We start from the raw sequence: 13,969 nt of genomic DNA on the forward strand, positions 1-13,969 counted from the left end.
CATCATGGAGTCCTTTAAAAGACCGGCGCTGGTGCACCTGCAGACCATCACAGGTCCCCTGCTGGACCACTGCAGGTGGGTGATGATGCAGTAATGATGCTGGAAATTCAAGTTTCAGGGATCTAAAGTCTAAAATGACCTGGATTGGACCCTCGACACTGACATCCTGGTTTAAAAGGCCCAGCAGAGGAACCTGCTGCTGATCCTCAGCACAGCTTCAGTTCACAAAAATTGTCCTTTATGGATATGCAGAGATTAGATTTGAAGGAATTTCTATGATATAGATGATATGCACTCTGCCCTCTTTCAGTTCTCAGGTTTTATTTTGTCATATAAAGAGCACAAAATGTTCTTGGGAGAAAAGAGACACGGGATATGTTGGTATGTTGCAACAAGGTCATCTGCAGGTTATACACAGTAACACTCAATACATTTTACATAAGAGTTCATTTTCCATTAAAAACCACACAAAGGAACTTTGGTTACGAGTCTCCAGATGAGCCTTTAGAAGAGGAACCTTGAAAAAAAAGAAACTAAATGTTGAATGATAAGTTTGGAGGCTCCTTAACTTCCTTTACATGCAAAAAGAAGAGCTGCTGCAGCACTATTAAACCCTGAGTGCTGCTCTGACTCGTGCACACAGACAGATGTTGATGGCACACAACTTGCAGTGGAAATGCATCATTTTCCAGAGCTGCCATCAAAGAATATAACATGAGAAGAAGCTGACAGAAGTTTATCCAACATGTGGGCTGCTCTGAGAATCTCTGCCACTCTTCCTGTTACAGCAGCTGATAGAAGCTTCTTTTATATAGAACATAAAATCTTTCCAAACAAAGTTTACAGTTAAAAAAGGAAATAAAACAGAGAAGTACAGCTCAGGGAAAGTTATCCATCAAAGTCCTCCAGGCCAAATGATTCCTGCTCATTAAATGCAGTGAACAGGAAAGTCTTCATGTTTGATTTAAAAGAAGAAGAGTTGATGCAGACCTGCAGTTATCTGGGAGTTTGTTCCACATATATGATCCATATTATATCTATATATACATGTTATATTCAGATGTCTGTGATGAGTTTATCTCATTTAGAATAATCCCATTTCTCTGATCAGTCTGATCTGATGATGACCAGCTGAGCGATCAGAGCATCCCTCATTATAAAGGCAGAAAAACATGTCAATTTACCTGGAAAATACAGATTATTGATGTTTCATCAGTTCAGATTATTAACCAGATTATATGAAACTGATCAAACTGAACTGAACACAGAGTTTAAAGTCAAACAGCAGCTCTGCTGACAGATCAGATCAATACATCTAAAATGTTCCTGTTTGAAGATGAAAACATTGAGTTTCAAACAGATCAATAAAGTCTCATGTGAACTGTGTTCTTCATGCTGAACACATCAGATCTGTTCCACTGTCACTGAGACCTTCAGCGGTAACATCTTCACTTTATTATCAGTGGCTATAAATGGAAACATCTTCTCAGTGAAAGTGTGTGTGAAGGTGTGTATGTGTCTGTTTGTATCAAGATCAGAGAACTTCAGCTTTCCTTTGTTCCAGTCCAGATTCACTCTGATCCTCCGAGGCTTTGCTGGTACTGACAGAAGAGTGGATTCAGCTGGTGACAAAGCTTTGTATTTACCTTCATTGAGCCCAATCATCCAAAATCCAGACTTTATGTCTCCCTTCCTGTCGGCAGACTCTGCTTTCACACCAAGTACCCAGACTGTAATGTCTCCAACCTCAACATCCCAGCTGTGAGTCCCTGAGTTAAAGCCCTCAGAACTCAGGACAGAGCGATGAAAATCAAACCTCTCTGGATTATCAGGAAGGTTCTGTTTCTCTCCTCGTCTCACAGCGGTCAGATCCTCAGACAGGATGAGCTCTGAACTAGCAGTGTTTGGGTCCATAATGAGAGGAGTGTAGCAGACCATGTCCTTCATCTTGTTCCAGATGTTGAAGGCCAGGTTGCCCAGATGTTTGGCCTGGTCTATCAGAGCTCCTGAGTGCAGCTGTGGATCATCCAGCAGGGGGCAGCGCTGGACTCTTTCCGCTGCAGCCTTGTAGTGGTTCAGGAATGAGACGTCTTCAGCTCTCAGCTCCTCCTCTGTGGCTCTGACTGTGTCTGAAAGAGCTGCCATCTCTCTGCTCAGAGCCTCCATCTTCTCCTTCATCATCCCACTCTTCTGCTCCTCTTCCTCCCTCAGTGCAGCCAGCCTGGCCTCCTCTTCCTCTGCTAAAAACCGGCGAAGCTTCTTAAACTGCTCCTTAATCTGCGTCTCTGTGTGTCGGGCCTGGACCTTAATGTGTTCTGCTGTTTGATCAAACTTCTCTGTAACTTTCTTCTTGAGCTTCAGTTTCTTCTTTAAGGATTTCAGAGATTTCTGGAGCTCCTTCTTGTGTTGTCGTGCAGCTTCATCGATGGGTCTGATTCTGTGGTTGGTGTGTTTCTCTGAATCTCTGCAGATGAGACAAACTGGCTGCTGATGGTCCAGACAGAAGAGTTTGAGTTTCTCAGAGTGCAGACTGCAGAGAGCCTCTGAAGCTCTCTGATCTCTGTCCTGTATGAAGGACTCACACAGATTCCTCAACACCAGGTTACAGGGTGGTTCTGTCACAGATATTTTCCTACAAACTGGACACTCTTGTGTTGGTTTCTCTCTCCACCAGCTCCTCAGACAGTCTCTACAGAAGCTGTGGCTACAGGACAGAAGAACTGGATCTCTGTAGATCTCATGACAGACCGAACAGCAGAAATCTTCCTCTGATCTGGAAGCCATTTAGTCTCTGAGTGAAGCTGAAAACAGCAGACAGAACACAGTCAGCCATGGCTCCCCTCCCAGCTCTACTGACTTCCTCAAACTGAGTGTTTGTGGTGTTTTTGGTCAAACTCACCTTCAGTGTGTGGAGTGTGAGCAGCTTGAAGTTTCCACTTCTCTCTCCTGCAGCTGGACTCACTCAGAGGAAGCTGTGAGTTTGGTCTGAAGCTGAATCTGATCGTCTGTGTGTCTCTCTGTAGTGAAGAAGAATCTCTGACTGTTTCCTGCTTCGTCTCAGCTGAGTCAGGTGGAGCTTAAACCTGTTAGACCTGCTGCCTCACCTGTAACTAAGGTGTGTTTCATTCCATGGCTGCCAGCAGGATGACATTCATGACTTTTTCTGCACAGTTCAGAACGACAAACTCTATGAAGGTTGTAAAACATTTAGTTGTGATGCAGCTCACATTCAAACTGTTAAAAACAAGAATCAGCAGCTGAACTCAGCAAGAGCAGACATGGAGGTTAAGATGTTTGCAACCAGCTGTTTTTAATCACAGTAAACATACCAAATTACCAGAAACAACATCAGTGTCTGTGAGTGTGTGTGAGACCAAGACACAAGATGCAGCTGAAACAATGTGATTGTTGTGGTACAAAATGCAACTAATTGTACTTGACTGAAGCTGGCTATAGTTGGTTGTAGCTAATCATAACTATCTGTATTTTAGAAACTCCTGCAAGTAATGAAGATAACAGGTTGTATTATAGTGCTGCGGTCCTGTCTCGTGTCATCAATAATTCACAGGTTAAATCAGCAGCAGCAGCAGAGTCGCTGCCTTAAAGCCAGGTGACTGACGAAGTGTCCGTCTGAAGCCCATAAAAGCATTCCGGTTGGGAGTAAGTGATCAAGCTTTATCCTAATGTGCAGAATGAGACCACAACTCTACTCCATCCCATGAGTGAAAGGCAGTTTTGAAGAAGTGGCTTTACACATGAGCAGCCCAAACCAGCCCTGCTCCTGCCCTTCTGCTGCCCTGCTGCTGCCCTTCTGCTGCTATGTTTACTCTGCCCTCATCAGCCATCTTGGCTCTGCCCTCATCAGCCATCTTGGCTCTGGCTTCATCAGCTGTGATAGAACAGGGCAGCAATCTTGGGTGTGGTCAGCATTAGTTGCTATGGGCAACAGCTGTGACTGCCAACTGCCAACTGAGAATTCTGCACCTCACTTTGTCCCCTTAAAATCATGGGGTTTTCATATTGAGGCACAAGTCTGGAACAAACGGTCGCTGTTCGAAAAGTAGAAGTCGTATCCGAATAATTCTTTCACCGTGAGCGCCAGAAGGGACGGGGGAAGCCAGCGGTGTCATTTGTATTCTTCTACCCCCCGTGGCTCCTTTATTATGGCAGTTTTAAAATGAGTTTTCTGACTGATTTCAGGGCTCGGCCGTTTTATAATGGGATGGAATGTTCCCTCTCTTCGCTCAGAGGGGATTTGTGAGAAATCTGTGAGGCCAAGCACAATGACAGTCACATTGGGTGAAATACAACTAAAATACCTACGTTTTGATGTATAATTTATCCAGATCAGGCAGATATTTTGGACGTGAGAGGAATTTGTTTGAGAAATTTCTTTTTAAAGATTTTTAGAGTGAGAGTTACAGTGTGAGCGGCATGAGACGACCTCCTCTGGACACCTAAAACGTAAACTGCCGTTGTATCAAAGCTGTATAAGCTATTAACAAGCCCTTTACCACAGTTAAAGCTGAGTCTTTCCTGTCACACACAAACTTTGAATGATGTGTGTGTGACGCTGTATGGCTGAGTTACGAGGCCTCCAATTATGAGTTAGTGCACGCTATCACGCGCATTTGTCTCATCAGGGGCTGGCATGAACCTGTTAATCTGTTCTGTTCTGTTCTCTTCGAGCCCCAAACTGCCTCTTTTAGGCCTTCTCCATTCATTTTCCCATTGACAATTTGCCCGCTTTTTCCCATTTATCCGCTATTCCTTTCGAGTAATGAGAGAGAAAAGTAATAGCACACTTCTGCCCATCGGCGCGCACGCAGCCATGTGTTTTTTATTTTAGTCGGACCTTCGCTGCGGGAGGAGTAGCGCGCCGAAAAACGTGACGGAAGCGGGAGAATAATAAGTATGAGCAATAGTAATATGTGTGCCCTGCCTTTGGCATTGGCACCCATAATAAGTGAACTCTAGTGTTGTCACCGGCTCACGCTCATCCTCATATTTATGGATCATTGTTAGTACGACTAGATAATAAAAATAATCAATAAATAATTGCTAGAAATTCAAGTTTCAGGGATCTAAAGTCTAAAATGACCTGGATTGGACCCTCGACACTGACATCCTGGTTTAAAAGGCCCAGCAGAGGAACCTGCTGCTGATCCTCAGCACAGCTTCAGTTCACAAAAATTGTCCTTTATGGATATGCAGAGATTAGATTTGAAGAAATTTCTATGATATAGATGATGTGCACTCTGCCCTCTTTCAGTTCTCAGGTTTTATTTTGTCATATAAAGAGCACAAAATGTTCTTGGGAGAAAAGAGACACGGGATATGTTGGTATGTTGCAACAAGGTCATCTGCAGGTTATACACAGTAACACTCAATACATTTTACATAAGAGTTCATTTTCCATTAAAAACCACACAAAGGTACTTTGGTTACGAGTCTCCAGATGAGCCTTTAGAAGAGACACCTTGAAAAAAAGGAAACTAAATGTTGAATGATAAGTTTGGAGGCTCCTTAACTTCCCTTACATGCAAAAAGAAGAGCTGCTGCAGCACTATTAAACCCTGAGTGCTGCTCTGACTCGTGCACACAGACAGATGTTGATGGCACACAACTTGCAGTGGAAATGCATCATTTTCCAGAGCTGCCATCAAAGAATATAACATGAGAAGAAGCTGACAGAAGTTTATCCAACATGTGGGCTGCTCTGAGAATCTCTGCCACTCTTCCTGTTACAGCAGCTGATAGAAGCTTCTTTTATATAGAACATAAAATCTTTCCAAACAAAGTTTACAGTTAAAAAAGGAAATAAAACAGAGAAGTACAGCTCAGTGAAAGTTATCCATCAAAGTCCTCCAGGCCAAATGATTCCTGCTCATTAAATGCAGTGAACAGGAAAGTCTTCATGTTTGATTTAAAAGAAGAAGAGTTGATGCAGACCTGCAGTTATCTGGGAGTTTGTTCCACATATATGATCCATATTATATCTATATATACATGTTATATTCAGATGTCTGTGATGAGTTTATCTCATTTAGAATAATCACATTTCTCTGATCAGTCTGATCTGATGATGACCAGCTGAGCGATCAGAGCATCCCTCATTATAAAGGCAGAAAAACATGTCAATTTACCTGGAAAATACAGATTATTGATGTTTCATCAGTTCAGATTATTAACCAGATTATATGAAACTGATCAAACTGAACTGAACACAGAGTTTAAAGTCAAACAGCAGCTCTGCTGACAGATCAGATCAATACATCTAAAATGTTCCTGTTTGAAGATGAAAACATTGAGTTTCAAACAGATCAATAAAGTCTCATGTGAACTGTGTTCTTCATGCTGAACACATCAGATCCATTTCCTTGTCACTGAGACCTTCAGCGGTAACATCTTCACTTTATTATCAGTCTCAATATATGGAAACATCTTCTCAGTGAAAGTGTGTGTGAAGGTGTGTATGTGTGTGTTTGTATCAAGATCAGAGAACTTCAGCTTTCCTTTGTTCCAGTCCAGATTCACTCTGATCCTCCGAGGCTTCTCTGGTACTGACAGAAGAGTGGATTCAGCTGGTGGTGACAAAGCTTTGTATTTACCTTCATTGAGCCAAATTATCCACAATCCAGACTTTATGATTCCCTTCCTCTTGACAGACTCTGCTAACAGACCAAGTACCCAGTATTTACTGTCTCCAACCTCAACATCCCAGCTGTGAGTCCCTGAGTTAAAGCCCTCAGAACTCAGGACAGAGCAGTGAAAATCAAACCTCTCTGGATTATCAGGAAGGTCCTGTTCATCTCCTCCTCTCACAGCGGTCAGATCCTCAGACAGGATGAGCTTTGAACCAGCAGTGTTTGGGTCCATAATGAGAGGAGTGTAGCAGACCATGTCCTTCATGTTGTTCCAGATGTTGAAGGCCAGGTTGCCCAGATGTTTGGCCTGGTCTATCAGAGCTCCTGAGTGCAGCTGTGGATCATCCAGCAGGGGGCAGCGCTGGACTCTTTCCGCTGCAGCCTTGTAGTGGTTCAGGAATGAGACGTCTTCAGCTCTCAGCTCCTCCTCTGTGGCTCTGACTGTGTCTGAAAGAGCTGCCATCTCTCTGCTCAGAGCCTCCATCTTCTCCTTCATCATCCCACTCTTCTGCTCCTCTTCCTCCCTCAGTGCAGCCAGCCTGGCCTCCTCTTCCTCTGCTAAAAACCGGCGAAGCTTCTTAAACTGCTCCTTAATCTGCGTCTCTGTGTGTCGGGCCTGGACCTTAATGTGTTCTGCTGTTTGATCAAACTTCTCTGTAACTTTCTTCTGGAGCTCCAGTTTCTCCTTTAAGGGTTCCAGAGATTTCTGGAGCTCCTTCTTGTGTTGTCGTGCAGCTTCTTCGATGGGTCTGATTCTGTGGTTGGTGTGTTTCTCTGAATCTCTGCAGATGATACAAACTGGCTGCTGATGGTCCAGACAGAAGAGTTTGAGTTTCTCAGAGTGCAGACTGCAGAGAGCCTCTGAAGCTCTCTGATCTCTGTCCTGTACGAAGGACTCACACAGATTCCTCAACACCAGGTTACAGGGTGGTTCTGTCACAGATATTTTCCTACAAACTGGACACGGTTGTGTTGGTTTCTCTCTCCACCAGCTCCTCAGACAGTCTCTACAGAAGCTGTGGCTACAGGACAGAAGAACTGGATCTCTGTAGATCTCACGACAGACCGAACAGCAGAAATCTTCCTCTGATCTGGAAGCCATTTAGTCTCTGAGTGAAGCTGAAAACAGCAGACAGAACACAGTCAGCCATGGCTCCCCTCCCAGCTCTACTGACTTCCTCAAACTGAGTGTTTGTGGTGTTTTTGGTCAAACTCACCTTCAGTGTGTGGAGTGTGAGCAGCTTGAAGTTTCCACTTCTCTCTCCTGCAGCTGGACTCACTCAGAGGAAGCTGTGAGTTTGGTCTGAAGCTGAATCTGATCGTCTGTGTGTCTCTCTGTAGTGAAGAAGAATCTCTGACTGTTTCCTGCTTCGTCTCAGCTGAGTCAGGTGGAGCTTAAACCTTCCCTGAACTAAGGTGTGTTCGTTCCAGAGTTCAGAGATAAACCTGCCAGCAGCTGTGGAAGTTAATGATCAGCAGGTTTTATATCTTTATCTGCACAGTTCAGATCAACAGACATTAAGAAGAATGTAAAACATTTAGTTGTGATGCAGCTCATAACTAAACTGTGATTGTTGTGGTACAAAATGCAACTAATTGTACTTGACTGAAGCTGGCTATAGTTGGTTGTAGCTAATCATAACTATCTGTATTTTAAAAACTCCTGCAAGTAATGAAGATAACAGGTTGTATTATAGTGCTGCGGTCCTGTCTCGTGTCATCAATAATTCACAGGTTAAATCAGCAGCAGCAGCAGAGTCGCTGCCTTAAAGCCAGGTGACTGACGAAGTGTCCGTCTGAAGCCCATAAAAGCATTCCGGTTGGGAGTAAGTGATCAAGCTTTATCCTAATGTGCAGAATGAGACCACAACTCTACTCCATCCCATGAGTGAAAGGCAGTTTTGAAGAAGTGGCTTTACACATGAGCAGCCCAAACCAGCCCTGCTCCTGCCCTTCTGCTGCCCTGCTGCTGCCCTGCTGCTGCCCTTCTGCTGCTATGTTTACTCTGACCTCATCAGCCATCTTGGCTCTGCCCTCATTCGCCATCTTGGCTCTGGCTTCATCAGCTGTGATAGAACAGGGCAGCCATCTTGGGTGTGGTCAGCATTAGTTGCTATGGGCAACAGCTGTGACTGCCAACTGCCAAATCTGCACCTCACTTTGTCCCCTTAAAATCATGGGGTTTCCATATTGAGGAACAAGTCTGGAACAAACGGTTGCTGTTCGAAAAGTAGAAGTCGTATCCGAATAATTCTTTCACCGTGAGCGCCAGAAGGGACGGGGGAAGCCAGCGGTGTCATTTGTATTCTTCTACCCCCCGTGGCTCCTTTATTATGGCAGTTTTAAAATGAGTTTTCTGACTGATTTCAGGGCTCGGCCGTTTTATAATGGGATGGAATGTTCCCTCTCTGCGCTCAGAGGGGATTTGTGAGAAATCTGTGAGGCCAAGCTCAATGACAGTCACATTGGGTGAAATACAACTAAAATACCTACGTTTTGATGTATAATTTATCCAGATCAGGCAGATATTTTGGACGTGAGAGGAATTTGTTTGAGAAATTTCTTTTTAAAGATTTTTAGAGTGAGAGTTACAGTGTGAGCGGCATGAGACGACCTCCTCTGGACACCTAAAACGTAAACTGCCGTTGTGTCAAAGCTGTATAAGCTATTAACAAGCCCTTTACCACAGTTAAAGCTGAGTCTTTCCTGTCACACACAAACTTTGAATGATGTGTGTGTGACGCTGTATGGCTGAGTTACGAGGCCTCCAATTATGAGTTAGTGCACGCTATCACGCGCATTTGTCTCATCAGGGGCTAGCATGAACCTGTTAATCTGTTCTGTTCTGTTCTCTTCGAGCCCCAAACTGCCTCTTTTAGGCCTTCTCCATTCATTTTCCCATTGACAATTTGCCCGCTTTTTCCAATTTATCCGCTATTCCTTTCGAGTAATGAGAGTGAAAAGTAATAGCACACTTCTGCCCATCGGCGCGCACGCAGCCATGTGTTTTTTATTTTAGTCGGACCTTCGCTGCGGGACGAGTAGCGCGCCGAAAAACGTGACAAAGATCATAGGTCATCAGGTCATATTAAAACCTGTATTGCATTTGCTCTCTGCCACTCATTTTAGACACACTGAAATACACTGAAGTACACAATAAAACAAACTGTGATATATCCCAGTCACTTAGACAGTTTAGCTCATATCTGGGGTGCAAACAGTGGGACTGAGGGATGAAATTATGGGCCAGCTCCATCAGTGAGTGATGAGATATAAACATCACCAGATATTTCCATCCCTTTTTCCTCTATGACCACTATCATGCTTTGCCTGCTTCTCCCACTGTTCTAAAGGCCAGACTCAGTGAAACTCTGGCTGGAGTTGAGAGTCTGGTGCGCGAGAAGAGGAATAGCAGAAAAATGTGCACACTCTTCTCACAAGAGGATCTCACAAGAGCTGAAAGACAGGCTCGAATGCTCCTCAGGAAAAATGGAAATACAAATTTGAATATTTTATGTAGGTTCTTTAAATAAAGACCTGAATACACCTCAACGTTTTCTGGGTTATTTTCGTTTTATATCTGTCTGTGTATATCTATGACGTTTGACAAGCAAACCTCATGAATATAGCTTGACAACTGAGTGATTTATGATCACTTTTACTGTGTAGAAACATCATTCATCCATAGATACAATGTACTGTAGGAGCACCGTACCAAGATGGCCGCCCTGTAGCCACGTCCCTCTAGTATCTGCGCGAAATTGGCGGGAATTTATATCAGCTGGTGCCACTGAGACCTAAACTAATGGCGTCATCAGACGCGGCCGAACCGAGTTGTGTCCGTTTTATTTGGACACAATATTGTTTCTGGCTGATGTTGATTTTAAAAAAAGCGTTTTTTCTATGTGTGTTTATCAAGCACACCTGCCTGTTAACAGAATTTAATTTTGCAGCTTTAAGACCGCAAAATACGTAAATACAGCTGATTTTTAGAAGCTGATAAATTAGAAGTTTATGGAACTAGTTATTGGAGGTTACAAAGGTAACCTTATTTTTCATTCACAAGAGAAACCGAGTACAGAAGGTAACACTTGTTGTTTTCTTTCGGGACAGGAAGCTAGCTTGTTTTGGTTGTCAGCATTAGCTGCCTTGTGCAAGCTTCTGAAATGGAGTTTGAGATTTGTGTCTGTGTGTGTGTGTGTGTGTGTGTGTGGGGGGGGGGTTTCTCCTTGAGAAGCAAGCCGCATATATTGTCTTTTTCCGCACAACAAGACACTTGTTGTCATATTAAAAAAAGTCCCGGGATTCTTAAAGCTTTCTCACAGCTTTTGCTAGAACCGCCATTTCGCTTCCTGGTGACGTCACGGGCAGCAGAAGTCGCGATGATATATTTTCCGGTTTAGAGCTGTAACATGAAAGCATCCAGTGTCTGTAGCTTAATGGTCACATTAAAACTTCTAAACAAAATGGAGCTTCAAAACCAATTAAAAGATCTAAAAAACTCTCATGTCTCAGTTTGAATAAATCTCTGAACCCAGTCGAGACACAAACTGCTTCTGTAAAACTTAACCTTCTTTTTCCTTCGTCCACAGGCAGAAGGTCTGAAGATCTACAACCAGTAAGCGCCATGTTTCTTCTGGGGTTTGCTGCCATGCCTCTCTTTCTATCCTCTGTGCCTTGATTTGAATTAGTTTCCGGTTTGTGTCCGTTAGCATTGTTTTCAGGTTGTATTTGTTTCTGTTGACTTTTTTACAGGTACTGGACCCCATCTTAATACATTGTATTTCCAAAAATAGCTATCGGTCGTCTCTAAATGGCTTAGTTGCCAGTTTGTCCGTAAAATCGGTGTCGATTAATTTGGAGCAGAATTTCGATTTGGAACTAGGATCTAAGGTACGCCACTGTGAGATTAGGATTGTTTACAGGTTGGATCTGGACCTTTTCTTTTTTTACAGGTACTCCCAAATGTTATTGGTCAGGTTTACTTTTTTTACAGGTTTGTTGTTTGATGACCTCATTTCAATTTGTCCAAAAGTAGCTATCGGTCGCGTCAAAATGGCTTATTTGCCACTTTTTCCCGAAAATCGGCTTTGATTAATTTGGAGCAGAATTTCCATTTGGAACGCGGATCTAAACCAGGGGTCGGGAACCTATGGCTCGCGAGCCAGGTGTGGCTCTTTTGATGATTGCATTTGGCTCGCAGATAAAACTAAATATTCTCACTTGTTTTAATCCATCCATCGATTTTTCATGTCCTGTTCAGGGCTGCAGGAGCAATTGTCCATTATTTTAATTGGATGATACTGGACTACGTTGGCAGCGTAAAACAGGTAAACGGCCCCTTTTGAATCAGTCTGCTCGGTCATTAGCTCAAAGCTAACCCTTCGACGAAGAAGATGGCGAAAAGAAAAAAAGATGACGAGTATCGTACATTTCAGGCCGAATGGACTGAAGAATTCGCCTTTGTGGAGAGAGCAAATTCTGCGGTGTGTCTAATTTGCAAAGACAAAATTACATCGATGAAACGGTCGAATGTAAAGCGGCACTTCGACACGCGCCATGCTACCTTTGCATCAAAATACCCGGCAGGAGACAGCAGAAAGAAAGCGTGCCGAGAGCTACTAAAATATATTATATGGCTCTCATTGAAATAAATTTCCAAATTTTTTGCTTTCATGGCTTTCTTAGTCAAAAAGGTTCCCGACCCCTGGTCTAAGGTATGACACTTTACAGGTTGGATCTGGATCTCAAAGGTTAGTGGGCTAACTTTCCCTTTTACAGGTTTGCTGTGGCAACTGCACCTCATCGCATTTTATTTTCTGTCCTCAAATAGCTATCGGTCGCGTCAAAATGGCTTAGTTGCCAGTTTGTCCCTAAAATCCGTTTCGCTCATTCGGAGCAGAAGATTCATTTCGATTTGGATCTGTTGGATTTAAGGTATGACTCGTTAGTCCGTCTGTCTCCTCTTGGCCGCCGTGCCCCTCTCTCTTTGACTTCCTTCTCAGAAAGCTGTCGTCTGTAGTCCCGTGACTTCGTAAAGAAGACGGTCGGTGTGAAAGCAAACGTTACATTTTACTGCAAACTTTAAAGGCACGTTCAGTTTCATATCTCCTTTTCTTTTTTTCTCTTGCACTAAAATGTTTAGACAACTTTGTTGTAAATTTATACATCTTCATGAATCAATAGGAAGCTGTATGGGCCTTTTAACAGACCTACAGCCAAAAATACACAAATATCTCAAATGGGGTGTCTGATTGTAGTCTGCAGACTGATTTACTGCGGTAAAGGGGACAATAATGTCCCTTTTCACAGCTTCATTGGGAGTACGCACAATGGCTAAGGCCACATTACTGTTATTATCATCGCTCCACATGATCAAATCACTGGTAGCTGGAGCTCAATGAGCTTCTCTGGCAGCACGGAGCGGGTTTGAGGCTGCAAGGTTTGCAGGATGAACACAACATCCTGGATGGTGCTAACTTCTCTTCCCCTCCACACATCCTTCAGTATGTCCAGCTCAAGGCTTTAGCTGCTCTCCTGGAAAGGGGGTCAGTCCCGGGGAAAAAGCATCCACTCGTTTCCCTGCTCTCGACCTGGGCTGCTGTAGTCAGGCAGGCTGCATTTCACAATAAAAGCATAGATCTATGCATTGATTATATGAAAAAGATGAATGTAAGTCAGATAAATTTAGTTTAAATTCAAGTTCTTTATTTTTTTAAAGCGTAATGCAGCGGGTCGTCATCTCATCTCATTCATCTCTTTCTCTTGAAAATGAGTCTCAATGAAACATTAAATAAGATAAAAGTGGCAGCTGTTCTAATAGGATGCAACACTGCTCCTGTCCAGCAGATGGCAGCACTGAGGGGGACTCCACAAACTGGTTGCTTTAGCCCGACAACCAAAACACACTGAGTGAACCAATCAGAGTTATTGATCAGATGTGGGGAATAAGCAGCTGCAGAACATCTGTCAGATGTGGCTCAGACTGTGAGGGTTGTATAAGTTTGGGTTTGCAGAAGATGAGAGTTTTTCTCTCTGAATAATTAAACAAATGTTACAGCCTATAAACAGATGTGGCTTCTTCTGTTTTTATTTTACACATGTGGCTCTGCAGAGATTAAACTGAGTTTATGGCTTCTCTAAAGTGTGTTTTCAGGTGAATCCACTTCTCATATTATTCATGTGTCTGTTTTTAATGTTTTTGACCTGCTAAAAGCTTAAAGTGAAGACTAGCTTCTTATTTCTGTGCCAAATACTTTTTATTATTATTAATGCCACTAAGAAACATGTGGAAGCTTCCTGCTGTGCTCTGATTCCTTCTG

At 43.3% G+C, this 13,969-nt stretch overlaps 2 protein-coding genes across 3 annotated transcripts; both read right to left on the minus strand.

Moving 5' to 3' along the window:
* Positions 1 to 847: 847 nt before the first annotated feature.
* Positions 848 to 3,375, minus strand: LOC140302856 (nuclear factor 7, brain-like). Of its 2 annotated transcripts, XM_072381372.1 has the most exons (3): positions 2,900 to 3,375; positions 1,647 to 2,801; positions 848 to 1,184 (listed from the first exon to the last, which is right to left on the minus strand). In XM_072381372.1, exons 2-3 carry the CDS (start codon positions 2,782 to 2,784, stop codon positions 1,108 to 1,110), a joined length of 1,215 nt encoding a protein of 404 aa, XP_072237473.1. In that variant the 5' UTR covers positions 2,785 to 2,801; positions 2,900 to 3,375; the 3' UTR covers positions 848 to 1,107. The 2 variants fall into 2 exon arrangements, with proteins under 2 accessions (XP_072237473.1, XP_072237472.1); XM_072381371.1 differs by having other exon boundaries at positions 1,184 to 2,801.
* A 2,456-nt stretch (positions 3,376 to 5,831) lies between these two features.
* On the minus strand, positions 5,832 to 8,118 carry LOC140302857 (nuclear factor 7, brain-like). The gene is made up of 2 exons (XM_072381373.1): positions 7,865 to 8,118; positions 5,832 to 7,766 (listed from the first exon to the last, which is right to left on the minus strand). Exon 2 carries the CDS (start codon positions 7,747 to 7,749, stop codon positions 6,367 to 6,369), a length of 1,383 nt encoding a protein of 460 aa, XP_072237474.1. The 5' UTR covers positions 7,750 to 7,766; positions 7,865 to 8,118; the 3' UTR covers positions 5,832 to 6,366.
* Positions 8,119 to 13,969: the final 5,851 nt, after the last annotated feature.

The sequence above is a fragment of the Leuresthes tenuis genome, unplaced genomic scaffold (assembly GCF_036924035.1).
Source record: "Leuresthes tenuis unplaced genomic scaffold, fLeuTen1.0.hap1 SCAF_3, whole genome shotgun sequence".
NCBI classification, from domain to species: Eukaryota; Metazoa; Chordata; class Actinopteri; order Atheriniformes; family Atherinopsidae; genus Leuresthes; species Leuresthes tenuis.